Source organism: Callospermophilus lateralis, chromosome 2, assembly GCF_048772815.1.
Source record: "Callospermophilus lateralis isolate mCalLat2 chromosome 2, mCalLat2.hap1, whole genome shotgun sequence".
NCBI classification, from domain to species: Eukaryota; Metazoa; Chordata; class Mammalia; order Rodentia; family Sciuridae; genus Callospermophilus; species Callospermophilus lateralis.
This window is the reverse complement of record NC_135306.1, coordinates 136166334-136181345: the sequence shown is the minus strand read 5'-3', so window position 1 is coordinate 136181345 and position 15012 is coordinate 136166334. Positions and strand designations below refer to the sequence as shown.

Below are 15012 nucleotides of genomic sequence, written 5' to 3'. Positions count from 1 at the left end.
ACTTTCCCTTTAGATTTTTGATAAATGAAAAGATACTAATTTAAAGCACAGGGTTCAACAGAATGGGACAGGGTAAAGGGAAAGCAGAAATTAGAATGAGTGATGTTATGGCCATTTAAGAAATAAAAAGGGTTCCAAGTATTGTAAGGAATAACTATTAGATAATGGGAATGGAGATGTATGAGAACAAATGTTACCTACTTTTGAACACTATTATTAATCAAGTGGGGGCTAAACATAGGAGATCATCTAGCCTGTTTCCCTTGTGATAGGTGTCATACCATATAACTTGTTGTTTGGTTGTCATATGTGTTGTTATGACATTTAGCAAATAATTTCTGAAAAGTATTCAGCATATATTAAAATATCAATAAGGAAAATCCTAACATTCTGCATACCCAAATCGAAACACTCTATTCACTAACTTCTTAATATTTAGATGATCTTTGATATTGATACCACTTATTTACTAACCTTCACAGTTTAGAAATTTAGGGAAAGTTATTGCTCTGATACTTATTTACATTTTTTTAAAATCTGTTTCACTTTCTGCACCTATGCTTTAATGTTCTCTATTTTTTTTCTTTCCTTCCTTCCTTCCTTTTCTTCAATATGGGTTCTGAACTCAGTTTCTTATGCATGCTAGATGAGTGCTCCACCACTGAGTTACATCCCCAGACCTTTATGTAACTTCATGAGTCTTATTAAATTGCCCAGGTTAAAATCAAACTTCAGATTTCTTGTTTTACATTAAATTAGAAGATGGTCTCTTTTTTTTTAATTTTTGGAAATTTTTAGACTTTAGCAAATCCATTTACAACTGGATTCAACATCAAAACCTTCTTAGCTCTAAATTTTTCTTGAAAGTAATGAATCTTTGTATTGTCATTGACTTATCTACTATAATTTGCTATTAGAATAGAATAGAATGTTTTTTGAGGACCTCATATTCACGTCTTCCTTATTTTAATCCTTCCCTCACCTCTCCCAGAAAAAGAACCCTATAATAAAGATCTTAGAATAAACTTTTCATAACTACTTGTGAGTTAAACTAAATTACCATTTGGGAAGTCTGAATGTTTCAATATTTAAATGTTCATGTAGTTAAACTTAATAACATAATCCTCAATTTAGAATTGAGAAAATGGACTGAAATTTTTAATAAATTATTTGAAGATACATGTGTTAAGAGGCAAAATAAACATGTCCGCTTAGATTAATTCATGTTCTTTCACAATATCACATCAAAATCACATCATTCCACTGATACTCCTGATTTTCATAGGTATTACTATATTTGAAATTTGAAGAGTCAGTCCATGCTCAGGAAAAGATGATATAAAAAACTCTTGGTTTTAGCAAAATCAGAACGTATGTCATAAAGAACTTTAGCAAATTAAATTTAATGTCTAAAATTCATGAGTTAAAATGTATTCCCGTCTTTAAGAATGACACACTCAAGATTTAAGACCCATATAAGATATTTTTCTTTAAGCAAACTAAAATTAAGAAAACCTTGTTTATCTATTCTGAACCTGCAAACTAAACTCTAGAAGACTTTCACTTGACTCATTTCTCAAATTCTCAGATTATTTTAAAAAGCACAGGATCAAACTAACTGAACAGCAAGTTTAGTGATAGTTTCTATACAATCCAAGCCAATCCCCACCCTATAGAAAAATACCATAGGAGGTTAACAAATAGAACACAGACAATTCTCAGCAGCAAATGTGATTTCTAAAGTAGGGGAAGAATATTCACGTTGAGCTCTACATTTTTGTGGTTTACTATGAGTCATTTTTTTTTCCGGTTGGAACCCATTAATATATATCACTGATGATATGTGTTTGATTTTTCTTGTAGATATTCTGAGCTATCAGAGGGGAGTCCTTTTGCCTTTTGTTTTTATAGTTTAACAGACATTGCAAATGTGGTTTGGGGGTTCATATGGCTAAACTCCAAGAGAATTGACAAAACTCAATTGCCCAAAGTTACTTGTAAAGTAATTTGATTGAGAAAAATCAGTGAGGTGTAAAAGTACCCATCACCCTCTCCCATGAGTTTTCTCCACTGGTACATCTTACTTTCCATTCCAGAACTTTCTCCTGGGGGCATTTTGACTCACTTTGAAGTCATGACATGGAATAACAAGGAGTTAACTCAGGATAAGATGCTGACTGGAAGACATGTAAATAAAAAAGCATACTGGGGAAAAGGAAGTTTACAGATTATTATTATTATTATATAAGATTGTTAAGGATCAGAGTAAAATAAAGGAAAGAAGAAAGATGACATTTTAAAACTGCTTTTATAAAATAGGCTTCATGCTAAGTACTTTCATCAATTAGAAAATTACTTGCAAATTCTGTTCTTTAGCTTACTTATGAATAGAACCTAACTTGTTGAATAGTGAAGATTTTGACATAGAATATATCATGTCAGACTCATGAGATGTTAATGATGATGCTCTATCATTTATTTTAATTTACTTATAAGACTCACAACAATATCATAAGGTAAACATTACTTCCCTTGTTTGACTTTTGAAAACTCTAAGCTTCAGTGAAGATTAATAAAATATATTAATACTTTTTTGAATGAAATGTGTTCTATCTCAAACTGAAATTCCAACCAACAATTGTGGCCAAGCCACCAAAACTTTGTGCCAATGACCAACAATAACACACAGCTTTATTCCCTCAAGAAGGATCAGAAAGGCAGCCAGAGGTCAACCAAAGAACTGAACCCAAAGTTTCAGCTGACCAGCAAGTATACAACATCATCATCAAACATATTTGTTAAGCACCCTTGTGAGCACCATGGTAATGGAGTAAAGAATACATCTCCCTGTTTCACCAGCCATTTACTATATGATCAGTAAATCCCTTCCATCTTCAAGTGTCTCTGAATTTCTTTTAATATGTTCACTTATAAACATAAACAATTTATGATATTGCTATTTAGAACTACTCATAGTAAAATACCATTAGTACCAAATACTACTATTTAATATTTATAGCAATGGCTATCATATTCTGAGTGCCTATATTCCAGGCATTTCACTTGAATTTTCTTAGGTAATCTGTAATAACCTAAGAGTAAGCTTTAAAATCTATTTCATCAAGTAGATCAGTTAAACTTAGGCTCAGATAATTAATTTGTTAATTTTATAAAGGGAAAACCGTCCTAAACCATGATTCAAACACATATCCATATAACTCCAAAACCCATGATCTATTCAATAAGAAATTCCAACTGATTTTCCTCTCCAGAATTACCTAGGCAATTTGAAAATAATTTATGTGACTAACATAATGTTTAGGACAATGGACATGAAGAAACACTGGCCAGAAATTAGGATACCTATCATCTCCATTCAGCTTTGCACTGAGTATATAAAGAAGGCATTTAATTACACTAAATCCATCTGTCAGATAAGGTAAATGGACTAGAACAATTCCTAAGGTCTCTGTAGCATATCACAGTTCTACAGACTCCTCTCCCTCCATGCTGAGTGCTCCCCAGGGAAGAGCAAACATGACTACTATGATTATAATTCCAATTACTATTGTTGGCCTCAGCAATGTGCAAAATAAAATAACTCCTCAATATTTACCATGTTCCTACTCTAAGAGTCATTTCCCTAAGTCATACGTTTGATGCCAAGAGTTAAGCAATCCAAGTGAAATATTGATGTTGTTCCTCATGGGGTGTTAATTTATTTGATTTCCTTCTTTGAGGACATGGCAGGGGTAAAACAGGTGTGTAAAACAATGTTCAAAAAAATTCAAGGGTAAGATTAAGACTTAAGTGCTACAAACGACTGATCTGGAATGTCATAATACCTTCATAAGGAGGCCTGAGAAGGGATTTTATGCAATGTCATTCTGGAATGTTACTGCTCAGCTGGGATTCTACAACTGAGGAAAAAAGAACTACATTAATCTCAAATTAATTTGTCAAAACTCATGCTTAACTTCCAGAGGAAAACTAAGAAACATGTTAATGTGTCAAAATGCATTCTACTGTCATGTATAATTAGAACAAATTAAAACATAAAAAACAAAAGTCATATATTGAAGTCCTGATGTACAATACTTCAGAATGTGACTGTATTTGGAGATAGTCTTTAAAGTGGCAATTAAGATTAAATGATATACTTGGAATGGGTCCTAATCCTACTTTAATTGTCCTTAAAAGAAGAGATTAGGAAACAGATGCACACAGAATGAAGGTCATGTGAAGACAAAGGAAGAAGAGAGCCATGTATAAGCCAAAGAGAGAGGTCTATGAAAGGAACAAACCCCACTGACAACTTGAGCCTTAACTTCTAGCCTCCAAAACTGTGCAGAAACAAATTTCTTTCGTTTAAGCCATCTAGTCTGTAGTATTTTGCTGTGGCAGTCCTGGCAAACTAATATAGTAGAAAGAAATTGAGATACATGTTCTTACTTGGATTTAAAAACAATCCATGTATTATATTCTTACCTTTATGTCTAATCAAGTACTTATTAGGATATACTAAAGCAACCTCACAAACATACAGACTACACATAGTCACATGCCGGACCATTGTGTTACGACACATAATAACTTGACAAAAGTAGAGAATTCCAGGTTTTAACACTGTTGAAGAACCTCACATGGTACAGCAGGATGATTGAGGGCATGTGTTCAGTGTCAAGCAGATGTGGGCTCAAACTGGACTCCTCCATTTAGCTGTACAAGCTGGGGAAAGTTATCTATCTGCTGAGAATCACTTTCTCAATTCTATAAAAAGTGATAATTTCTATCCTCAGAGTGGTTATAAGGATTTAATTAAATATAAGGATTAAAGGAGCTTATAAAAATAAAGAGCCATGAAGTGCATCAGGTACATAGTGTGTGATCAATAAATAGTAAAAGTTGTTATTTGAATCGTATAAAACTGCTAATATTTGATTGTTCTGTTCTATCAAAAGGCATTCTATATGATTCAACTCAATATTTATGTTGCATAGAGGCAAAAGAACACAATGATTCAGAATAAAAATTCTGTCAATGGATGCATGGATGAAGAAACTATGGTTTATATGCACACAATGAAATACTTTTCTATCTTTAAAAAGAAGGAAATCCTGCCACTTACACTGACATGGATGAAACTGGAAGGCATCATGATGTTAAGAAAAATAAGCCAGGCACAGAAAGACAAATACAACATCATCTCACCTAATATGTGGAACCTAACAAAGTTGAATTCTTAGAAGAAGAGAGCACAATGGTGGTTACCAGTGGTTGCAGAGGTAGGGTAAAGTGGGGGATAATAGTCAAAGAATGCAAAATTTGAATTAGGAGAAATAAATTCAAGAGATCTATTGTACATTATGGTGACTATAAAATAAAAATGTCACATTCTTGAAAATTGAAGATTTTAGGTGTTTTACTACCAAAAAAAAATTTAAAAAGTATGTGAAGTAATTAATGTATATGTTGATTAGCTCCATTCAGTCATTTTATAATATTTATATATGTCAAAACATCATGTTGAATACAGTAAATTTATACAATTTTTGTAAAATTAAAAAATAAAAGAATATAAACTCTAGATCCAGGGCCTTAGGCTAGATTCCTGCCTCTGTCACTCACTAGCAAGTTATAGAACCTCCCTCTCAAATTCAGTTTCTCAGTTGCAAAATAAAAAATCAAAATCATCTATTCCATACGTTAGATAAAAAGATTAAGGATTGCATGCACAAGGCCCTGGGTTCAGTCCCCAGCACCACACACACACACACACACACACACACACACACACACACACACAATTAAGTAAATTAATCAATGCAAAGCTCTTAGAATAATGCCTTATACTTAATCCTCACTGATGCAGTCTGCAATTAGCATTAATGTTATTCATATCAAAATGAAGGAAGTGATTTTAAAATGCCTGAAATTCATTTCAGCTGCCAATATATGCTGTTTGGAATGGTATTGATAAAAGAGAATTACACACTAGGCGGAAAACAAAGAGATCAAATATTGAGCCCCCAAATGCTGATAAATACAGTGAAATCAGAAATGATCTAAATAGGCTGGGTGTGTTAGCACACACCTGTAATCCCAGTAGCTCAGTGTAATCCCAGCAGCTCAGGAGGCTGAGCCAGGAGGTTCAAAGGCAGACTCTGCAAATTAGAGAGGCCCTAAGCAATTCAGCAAGACCCTGTCTCTAAATAAAAATATAAAAAAGGACCAGGGACATGACTAAGTGGTTAACTATCTCTTCAATCCCCAGTATCAAAAATAAATAAACAAATGAATAGATCAAAAACTAAGTAAAAATGTCTTGCAGTTCCTTCACAATTTATCTAAGGGAAATAAAAACTTCAAAAAAAAAAAAAACCTTTATTATGTTGAAAATATATTTTTATTGAGGGAAATTAATAATTTTCCTTAAATTCTTAACTTGCTGATCATTTTAAAATATCATTTCACATTAAAAAAAAGCTAGTGGTCCACTTTTCATGGGGTTTAGACAGAATCAATAGACCAAATAGTAAACAAATCACTAATTCAGTGAGTGATAGTGAGAAAATAACTTCAATCTTATTTTTCTATTTTGAAAAATAAAAATGAACTCTAAAGATACCAAAACTCCCAAGTCTAAAACTCTGTGGATTGCTATCAACTGTAAATTGATAAATATACTGTGATTTCATCAAAGTATTAAAACCCACCTCACCTGTCAATAAACAGAAAAACACCTGGCTCAATTAGCAAAGACTAAGAAAAAAAAATGAACAAAAATAACAGTTTAAAATATCCCCTGAATAGAAACCACAATGTGTGCCTGGCTAATTCTGGCTAGTGACTTTTATATTCTGTGCAATAAAAGGAAAGAGTTAATGATCAAGCCTTGTTCAGAAATTCACAAGAGGCATGTATTCCTTCCTTCTCAGCAGAATTAAAGCTGCCCAGACCAGCTGTGAAACCAACAGTGACTTAAAATCCTAGGTTCATTCGCCTAGAAATTCTAATCTTCAACCTTAAGCAGTTCACATGACATCAGACTTCTGTCTCTGTACAATGTTATGATACACTTCTAGGACTCATAAGAGGGTAAATTAGTTAATGTTTCTAAAGAATAACGATTGACCAAAGAAACATCATCCTGGTGTTTCACTAGAAAGTTAGAAAAAAACTAAATGCTCATAACTTTCTCTCAAATAACATAGACATCTCAAAAAAGGATTTCCAAAGGAAAAAAGTTTCATGTCCATACAGCAGGTAGGAAAAAAAAAAAAAAAAAAAAAACATGTGAGGAAAAAGCAAAGAATTTTTAATTCTCATCTTAAAACTATGAGAATAGGTTAAAATTGAATAGTCCATATACAAATGTTAGTTTGGAGAGAAAAAAAATGTAAAACCAAGAAACTAAGGCACACGTACCTGGTACCACAAAATTCATTCTTTTCCAAAGTTAAAATGTTTATATCAATTACATAATACTCTAGTTATAAAAATGTCAAAATATATTTCAAAAATGGGTAACATGAATATGAGTGCTTGATTTTTGAGTTAGAATGCCACCATATTTTTTAATGGAAAAATTAAATGTCTTAGGTTTGCTAACAAGACATTAGCATTTTCTATTAGAATAAAAAGTAACTGTATTTCCATTTCTTAAGATAAATAAATCAAAACTTATTTATCTTAAGCAATCCAAGGTGTCCTTTATTTAAAGAGCTGCAATGGAAGAGTGCATGAGGTCGGTTCAATTTTTTTGTTTGCTTGGGTATTTGTTTTGTTTTGGTTTCCCCTCAAGACTTTTCTTCTTATCCAATTTTAAGATTCCAAACTCACAGCATGTCATAATTAAACATCTCCTAGGAAGTACACAATCAGATTAGCATATTAACTCAGGCGTAAACCAGCCATGACCATGCTGCTCTCAGTCTGTAAAAGGCCAGTCTGGAAAAGATCATTAAAAAAGAAGAAAAAAACTACTAAAACATATTTATCTCTCCTTTATTTTATCTTCTAGCACTATAGGTCTTATTTTCCCTTTCAATTCTAAAGTAATTTTTAATCTTTAATTGTGGTATAAGAACAGTCATATAGAAATAGTAATGAACACTCTTGTTCTGAGAATTAAATATTTCCCCTTCATTCTTAAAAATTGCCAACACCAGAAAGTTCAGAAGACAAGGCAGAAGACAGAGATTTTTATAGTTCATGCCAATAATTAAAGTCCACAACCACCCTTCCAATATCAACTCTTATTTATAGAGGAGGAGAAAAAAAAAAAAACAACTAGCCATAACATAATGTATTTTTTTATTGGGCTACTTAGCTGGCTAGTTGTTTGCTTTGAAGCAAAATAGTAAGCATTGTGGCCAAGAGTAAGAATAAATCTCCCCACAGTTTGTACTTGAACTGCCAAAAATGGAAGCCACTGACCATACATGGCCATTCAGTATGTGAAATGTGTCTATCATTATAAAGGAACTAAATGTTTAGTTTAATTTTATTAATTAAAAAAAAAAATTGGGGGGGCGGGGAGGGTGGTTAAGGAGGATAGTTTCTCACTCTGTTTCCCATTCTGATCTTGGACTCCTGGGCTCAAGTGATTCTCCTGCCTCAGCTGGGACTACAGGCACATGCCACTGCATCTGATTCCAAAAAACTTAAATTTTAAAGTTGATACACATTTGTGTTATTAGATAAAATTCTGACTGTAAACTTTATGAAGCCTAAATGCAGGTAAGGTGGTTGAATTATAACTTTCCTGAGTATAAATTTCAAGTATTTAATAAGAAAGAATCATGTAAAGTATCTCATTAATTTCTTTAGTAATGACTACCTGTTAAAGCGATAATGTTTTAGATATGTTGGGTTTAATTTATTTTTAGAATTAATGACTCTGTCTTCTTCTTATTTTGTCTTGCATTGTATTTCTACTGGGCAGTATGGATAAAGAATACTATTAACCAGTGGTTTACATTCTTGAGATGGGCAAGAGAAATAGTTTAGAAAAATATGTATTATGAGGGAAAAGCAAAGAGGTAAGAAAGGACTTCATTCAAAGTCTACTTCTGACAGTAACCATCAGACCTTAGAACAAGTCACACAGCTTCCTAGGTCTGTATATCCTCAAATGTAAAGTGCACAGCATCGCTTCCAAGCTAAAACAAAATATTTGTAAAGTGTCTGGCATATCATATGTATAAATAAAGAGTTGAATAATAATTGTTTTCAATACAAATAAGAGATCTTTGCCAACACTTCTCAATGTCTGTATTTTCCTACAAACAAGATATGTTCTGTGGATCCTTGTAGCCCATAATACCATAGTAATGTTACTATTATAGGTACATTTTACAGGTGAATGGCAGCAAGCGTTATATTCAGTGCTATTATCAAATTTCTCAGCAAATGAATATACTGTTTCCATCTGTGTTTTAAAGTGGTACAATCAAATTGATTTCCATAAATAGTATCGTGAGAACCTAAAATTCACCTAAAAGTGATTAATAAAATCAGAATACTTATGTCCCCTTTAGTATTTCTACAATTCTATCATTTTAAGTCTGACTACTTGATAAGGTCTAATATGCACTGCTGTAAGACATTAATAATATTTAGTCATTAAAGCTGTAAAACACAGACATCAGCAATATTTACTTAAAAATAATTGTAACTCATTATTATTATGTATTATTATACTATATATATATATATATATATATATGTCTATGTATATGTATATATGTATGTGTGTGTGTATTGCATTTTGAAAAGCATCTGCAAATTCTTATTCTATGAAACTATATCACAACCATCACAATATTAGAAAAGTTATGCCTAGGACAAATAAAATTATTCCTCCATGAAGTTAAGACCAAAACTATAGGGGTTACTTTTTCACTAAAAAGAACCATATAGTTTTAAAATGACTACTTCAAAAAGTTTAGATACATTAATGAAAAAAAATTATAATTTCTGGGGAGACATTTAGAAGTCATAGATTATTTTTCCTTTCCATAAGAACTCTTGGTAAAATGCTAAATTCTTACTAGATGGTTTAAAAATCAGCTCAGTTTTTTGAAAACTAACTCACAATGACCTATCAGTCTTCCCATTGCCCTCCTTGCTCCTAGTCTTCCATTTGTTCATTTTATCACTCTCTTCCTTCATTCACTTGATCAGTGTTTATTGAACCCCTACTATATGCCAGCAGTTCTTGAACCTTCCTAACTTGTTGGTATCATTTAAACAAAAGCACCAAGTGGAGTGGAAGTAAAGAGATGCAGCATATTTTGAAATGTTTTAAAATTTTATTGGGCTGTCATAAAGAAAAATAAAATTACGGCACTTGCAGACCACCACGTCAAGCAAAATAAGTCAAACTCACAAGGTCAAGTGTCATGCTTTCTCTCATATGCAGAAACTAGAGAGGATAAAGAAGAAAAAAAAAAAAAAAGGTAGGAGTGGATCTCCTAAAAATCAAAAGGAGATCAGTCAAGGAAAGGGACCCAGGGGTGGAAGGTGGGGAGGGAAGAAGGAAGTGCTAAGGAATGATATTGGCAAATTATATTGTTATATAGGGTGCACATATGAATAGATAACAACAAATCCCATCAATATATACAACTATAATACACCAATAAAAATGTGGGAAACTTTTTTTAAAAATAAAATAGACATAATTTGAAATTAAATATTAAAATTTATTTGGCTGTGAGGGTGCACACATGCACACACATGCATGTATATATGTTGAATTTTATCAGACCTATCACTAACATGTATTTAAAGTTACACAGGATCCATGTTGACAAAAATTGGTTTACAAAAATTTTTGGTTTCCAACATATTTGGTTTCCTTTTAAATTATTGTTTTGGCTTATGCTGGGTCACAGAGTTCAAATCCAAAGTGCAGTTATGTCTTTTCAAGTTATTGCAATAACTCTCCAATTCTTAATATTTTATATTGCCACAAATACCCTCTTAATCCAGAACAAATTTTACTCTCAAGAGTTTTCTCCATGTTGCTCAACAAGTTATGTAATAAATTTCCCACTGGAAAACCTCCTGCTCATTAATTCACATCAAATAACAAATTTCCAGGAAACAACATAAGGAAAGGCTAGCAGAGCTTATGTTTTAGTACAGAAGATTTCTTGTTTATTGAATTATAATTATTTACTTGTTGGTTTTCCATTAGATTGCAAGCAACTTGAGGGATGGGGCTTTACTCTTCATGCATGCATTTGAAAAGCATAGGTTTCAGGATAGTTTCTACATTGTTGAATAAAAGAAAGAAAGAATTGTTCAGATTTTAGAATTTCTAATAAAATGAGTTTGTTTTTGAGACTCTCTTAACCCATTAGCTAAAAACCCAGGCATTAAGCTTTAAAAAGATAGTGTGGCAATAGATTATGAAAAATTGTACTTTGGTTACACAACAAAAATATCAATCATTAATTCAGGTGCAACTTATTGCAGACTTAACACTTGCCAATCATTGAGATGCTAGGATTAAAAAGTAAAGTCTGTACATGCAAAACATGAAAGGGAGAGCTGGTTTCACAGAATTCATTGAACTAATATTAAAATTGCAATGAAATTATGAAAAACAAAGTGATACATTTTCTCTTTTGAATGTGTTTTCTTCCTCAATGAGAAGGAATGACAAAATCTTAGGTTCAAGGGACCTAAGACCTTGCAATATATTTTATAATTTTTGCTTGTTGCTTAGAAAATAGAGTCTCCTTATACAAAGTAAGATGTCATCAGTGACACTGTCTTTTGTTAAAAGGTTAGGTAGGAAGAGGATAAGAAGGAATAATGAGATCAGAAACAGAAAAGGGAAAGGAAAAAATTTCAAAGTGAATAAATCAGAGCAAAGTTTTGCACAATATTATCCTCATATTAGACCAGTATTCTAGAGCCATGATCAACCACTAACTCAAAGCCAGCAGCTGATAACTACACAGAAAGAATACCCTCATTAGACACATACTTTGTGAAAACTGTCAGTAAAAGAAACAGTGCAGAAATCCTCTGGATAAGCTTATGGGCAGGATGAAAGCCTTGATAAGTGCAAACTAAAAGCCTGTCATCAGTTGGTTCTCCTAGTACAGAAAATCCTTCAGGGCATTTTGCAGCTTGCAAAAAGTAGCAACCCTTCTCAGGCTCTAATAGCCTCTGGCAGATTCATTCATTTCACTTTAGCAGATAATACCTTTGGTTCTTAAAAAGAGTCTATTCTAGACAAGTGTGAAAGATAAATCAAGAAATTTGACCACTTTAGAGATCAACAACTTTTTCAAAGTGTACGACAAAGGTTTCTTTGATAAATGTAAGAACTGACCAAGTTCTGCTGAATTAAAGCCACTGCACCCGGTCACACAAGTCCCACTTACACCCAGCATCTGGTGGAGGTAGTGATACTCTGGTCCTTGGTTGTACAGCAGGAAGGTTTTCCAGAAAAGCAGGACATTCAGAGACAGCCAAATGAGCTAAACCAATCAGACAAAGGAAGAGAAAAAACAAAATTTTTAAAAAGGCATCACTTGATGAATGAAACCACAAGTCCATTGTTTGGACACAGAGTTTTCAATGCAATCTCAATGAAAAATTGCAGAAGACTTTCTTAATTGGTCAGAAAGTTGAAAAGCGCTCATAAATAAATCTGGACCCAGGCCCTTCACCTGAGATAAGCTTTGGGTGGTAAACGGGTCGGCTAAATGATCTTTGAAATACAAAATAAGATTAAGAAATTAGTGACATCACCATGATCACCATGTCCTAAGTAAAACGCAAGCAACCTCAGGAAAAAAAACAATGGGGCAAACATGTTTAAAGGGTTAAGAGAAAGCTGTGTTCACTTAAAGTAATCGCTTCTCCCCTCCTTCACATCCGCTCATCAGTGTGTAGGAAAGTTCCCATGCATGGGGGTTGGGGGAGGGGTCCTTATCATCTCCAGGTTTTAACATTGTAAAGTTTTGTTAGTTGAAACTGTTCGAATCTAACTTCCACTTCCAACTTCCCACCCGCCCACGCTCAGAGAATGAATCAAACTAGCTGCGGGAGAGACCGAACGCGAGCGCCCGGCCCGCCATCCTACCAGGCAGAGGTGTTTAACCCCTTCGTTGGCCAGCCAGCTCCTCCAGGACACAGCCATGCCGCAGGCCCCACCGTGCTGCGCTCTTTGCCTGCGGCCCCGAAAAGGAGCAAGCGACTGCGGGGACAGCGGTTACTGCGGTGCGGCCCGCGGTGGGGCGGGAGAACCGAGGGTCAAAGACTGAGTGAAGTCCGGGCCCGGCGCCGAGCCAGCCCGGGCGGGGTGTGCGCCCGCTCCCACCCGCCCGGCCCGCTGCCCCGGCGGCCGCACCGTCTGCGCTCGCGCCAGCCCCTTTGTCTGCGCTCAGTCTGCTGTTGTGGCTGCTGCTATTCAGGATGTCCCGGGTGGAACTTGGAGGCGTCCCCCGCAGTTGCAGGCTCAGTCTGCCCAGTGCCGAAATACCAACCAAGAAGTGGAGCCTGATAGTCATGCTAAAAGTGGGGACACTCGCTACACCCTGGCGCCCGCGTGCACACACACACACACTCAGCCCCCACACACATACACAATCAGAATCACACACACACACAGTACACACACTCATACACACCCAGCACCACACTCACACACCACACACACACACACACACACATACCACGCACACCACACACACACTCACATATTCACACAATACCCCCCACACACCACACACGCCATACACTCCCCACACATGCCCCATACACATCACAAATGCGGCACACTCACCACAGGAACAAAACACACACACCTAGTTTTGGACTGGTTGTTTTCCCCCTCCAAAAAAGTTTAACTCAAAGAGGCTCAGTAAAGAAGTTTGAACTTGAAATAGTTTTCTGAGTTTCAACCTCCCCCTTCTCAGGCTACTTATCCTGCCTCAGAACAAAGGGCCCCTCCAACAAAGAAGCCTCCCACTACCTGTTCCTTCATTACACAGCCTCCCCTATCTTACTGGAAAACTTTCAAAACATTGCTGAATAAAAAGAATGGAGCCTGAGGGTAAACAGGTAAAACTGTCTTAATTCTCAGGGGCTTTATGGAAACTCAGATTCACTCTACTTAGGAATTAGGTGTTTTACTACCTAGTTTGGGGGTCTATTTAGTAGTAGGATCCTCTCAAACTTGTACCCGAGGCCCAGTGAAGAGTGAGAAAAATGTGAAGCCAACACAGGGTACCCATCCTATACTGCAGTGCATCCATATTAGGGAAGAGGGAGAAAAATCATTCATATAAAAGAATGACTGATGATGCACAATAAGTTCATTAAAACATAAACTTTCTCAAATTTAACTAACAAATGACAGAAAAAGTTCTCTACTAGTAACCTAATCTTGTGGCTTTCAGGTTCTTGTTTTTTTGTTTTTGTTTTTGTTTTTTCATTATAAAATTAATTTTATCACACTAGCCATGGGATATAATTGAAACTAAATTTCATAAAATCATACTGACCTTACTCCATGTAATATACTTAATTTAATGAGTAGATTAATGTTTACAACCTTCAGTTTGAAAAATTGGAGTAAATTCATATCAAGTTCAAGTTAAATTTCAGTTTCCTTTCTAATAATCTGATTATTTGAAACCTTCCTATTTCATACATGATCTAATCCTAAAAACTACTTCAAATATTAGCATTAGAGAATATATTATTTATCAACAATTTAATAATAATTTATAAGTAATTTAATGATATTTATAATTAAGACTGTGATCTTATGGACCATGTGATTCTTAAAGGATAAACAAAAGGAGCAAATTAGAAACCCAAGCCTGTCACTACTGGATAAAGTTCAAAATTAACACATACTAAAACTTTAATTTTAATAAATGGGGACAGGGCTATTGGTTGGCAAAATAGTTTCCTGCAATGCGTTGAGAAGATCAAGACAATTGAATAGTAGAAATTTCTAAAAGCTTAGCTACTTCC

General features: G+C 34.4%; 1 protein-coding gene across 2 annotated transcripts in view; it reads right to left on the bottom strand.

Annotated features, from left to right (window-relative positions):
* Nox4 (NADPH oxidase 4) overlaps positions 1-13168 on the bottom strand; it is a 159761-nt gene extending 146593 nt beyond the window's left edge. For both annotated transcript variants that reach the window (XM_076843892.2, XM_076843893.2), the window contains exons 1-2: positions 13112-13168; positions 12408-12503 (exon numbers count right to left, since the gene is read on the bottom strand). In XM_076843892.2, the coding sequence (XP_076700007.2) occupies positions 12408-12503; positions 13112-13168 (153 nt within the window). The remainder of the gene's footprint in view (positions 1-12407; positions 12504-13111) is intronic.
* Between the last annotated feature and the right edge of the window lie 1844 nt (positions 13169-15012).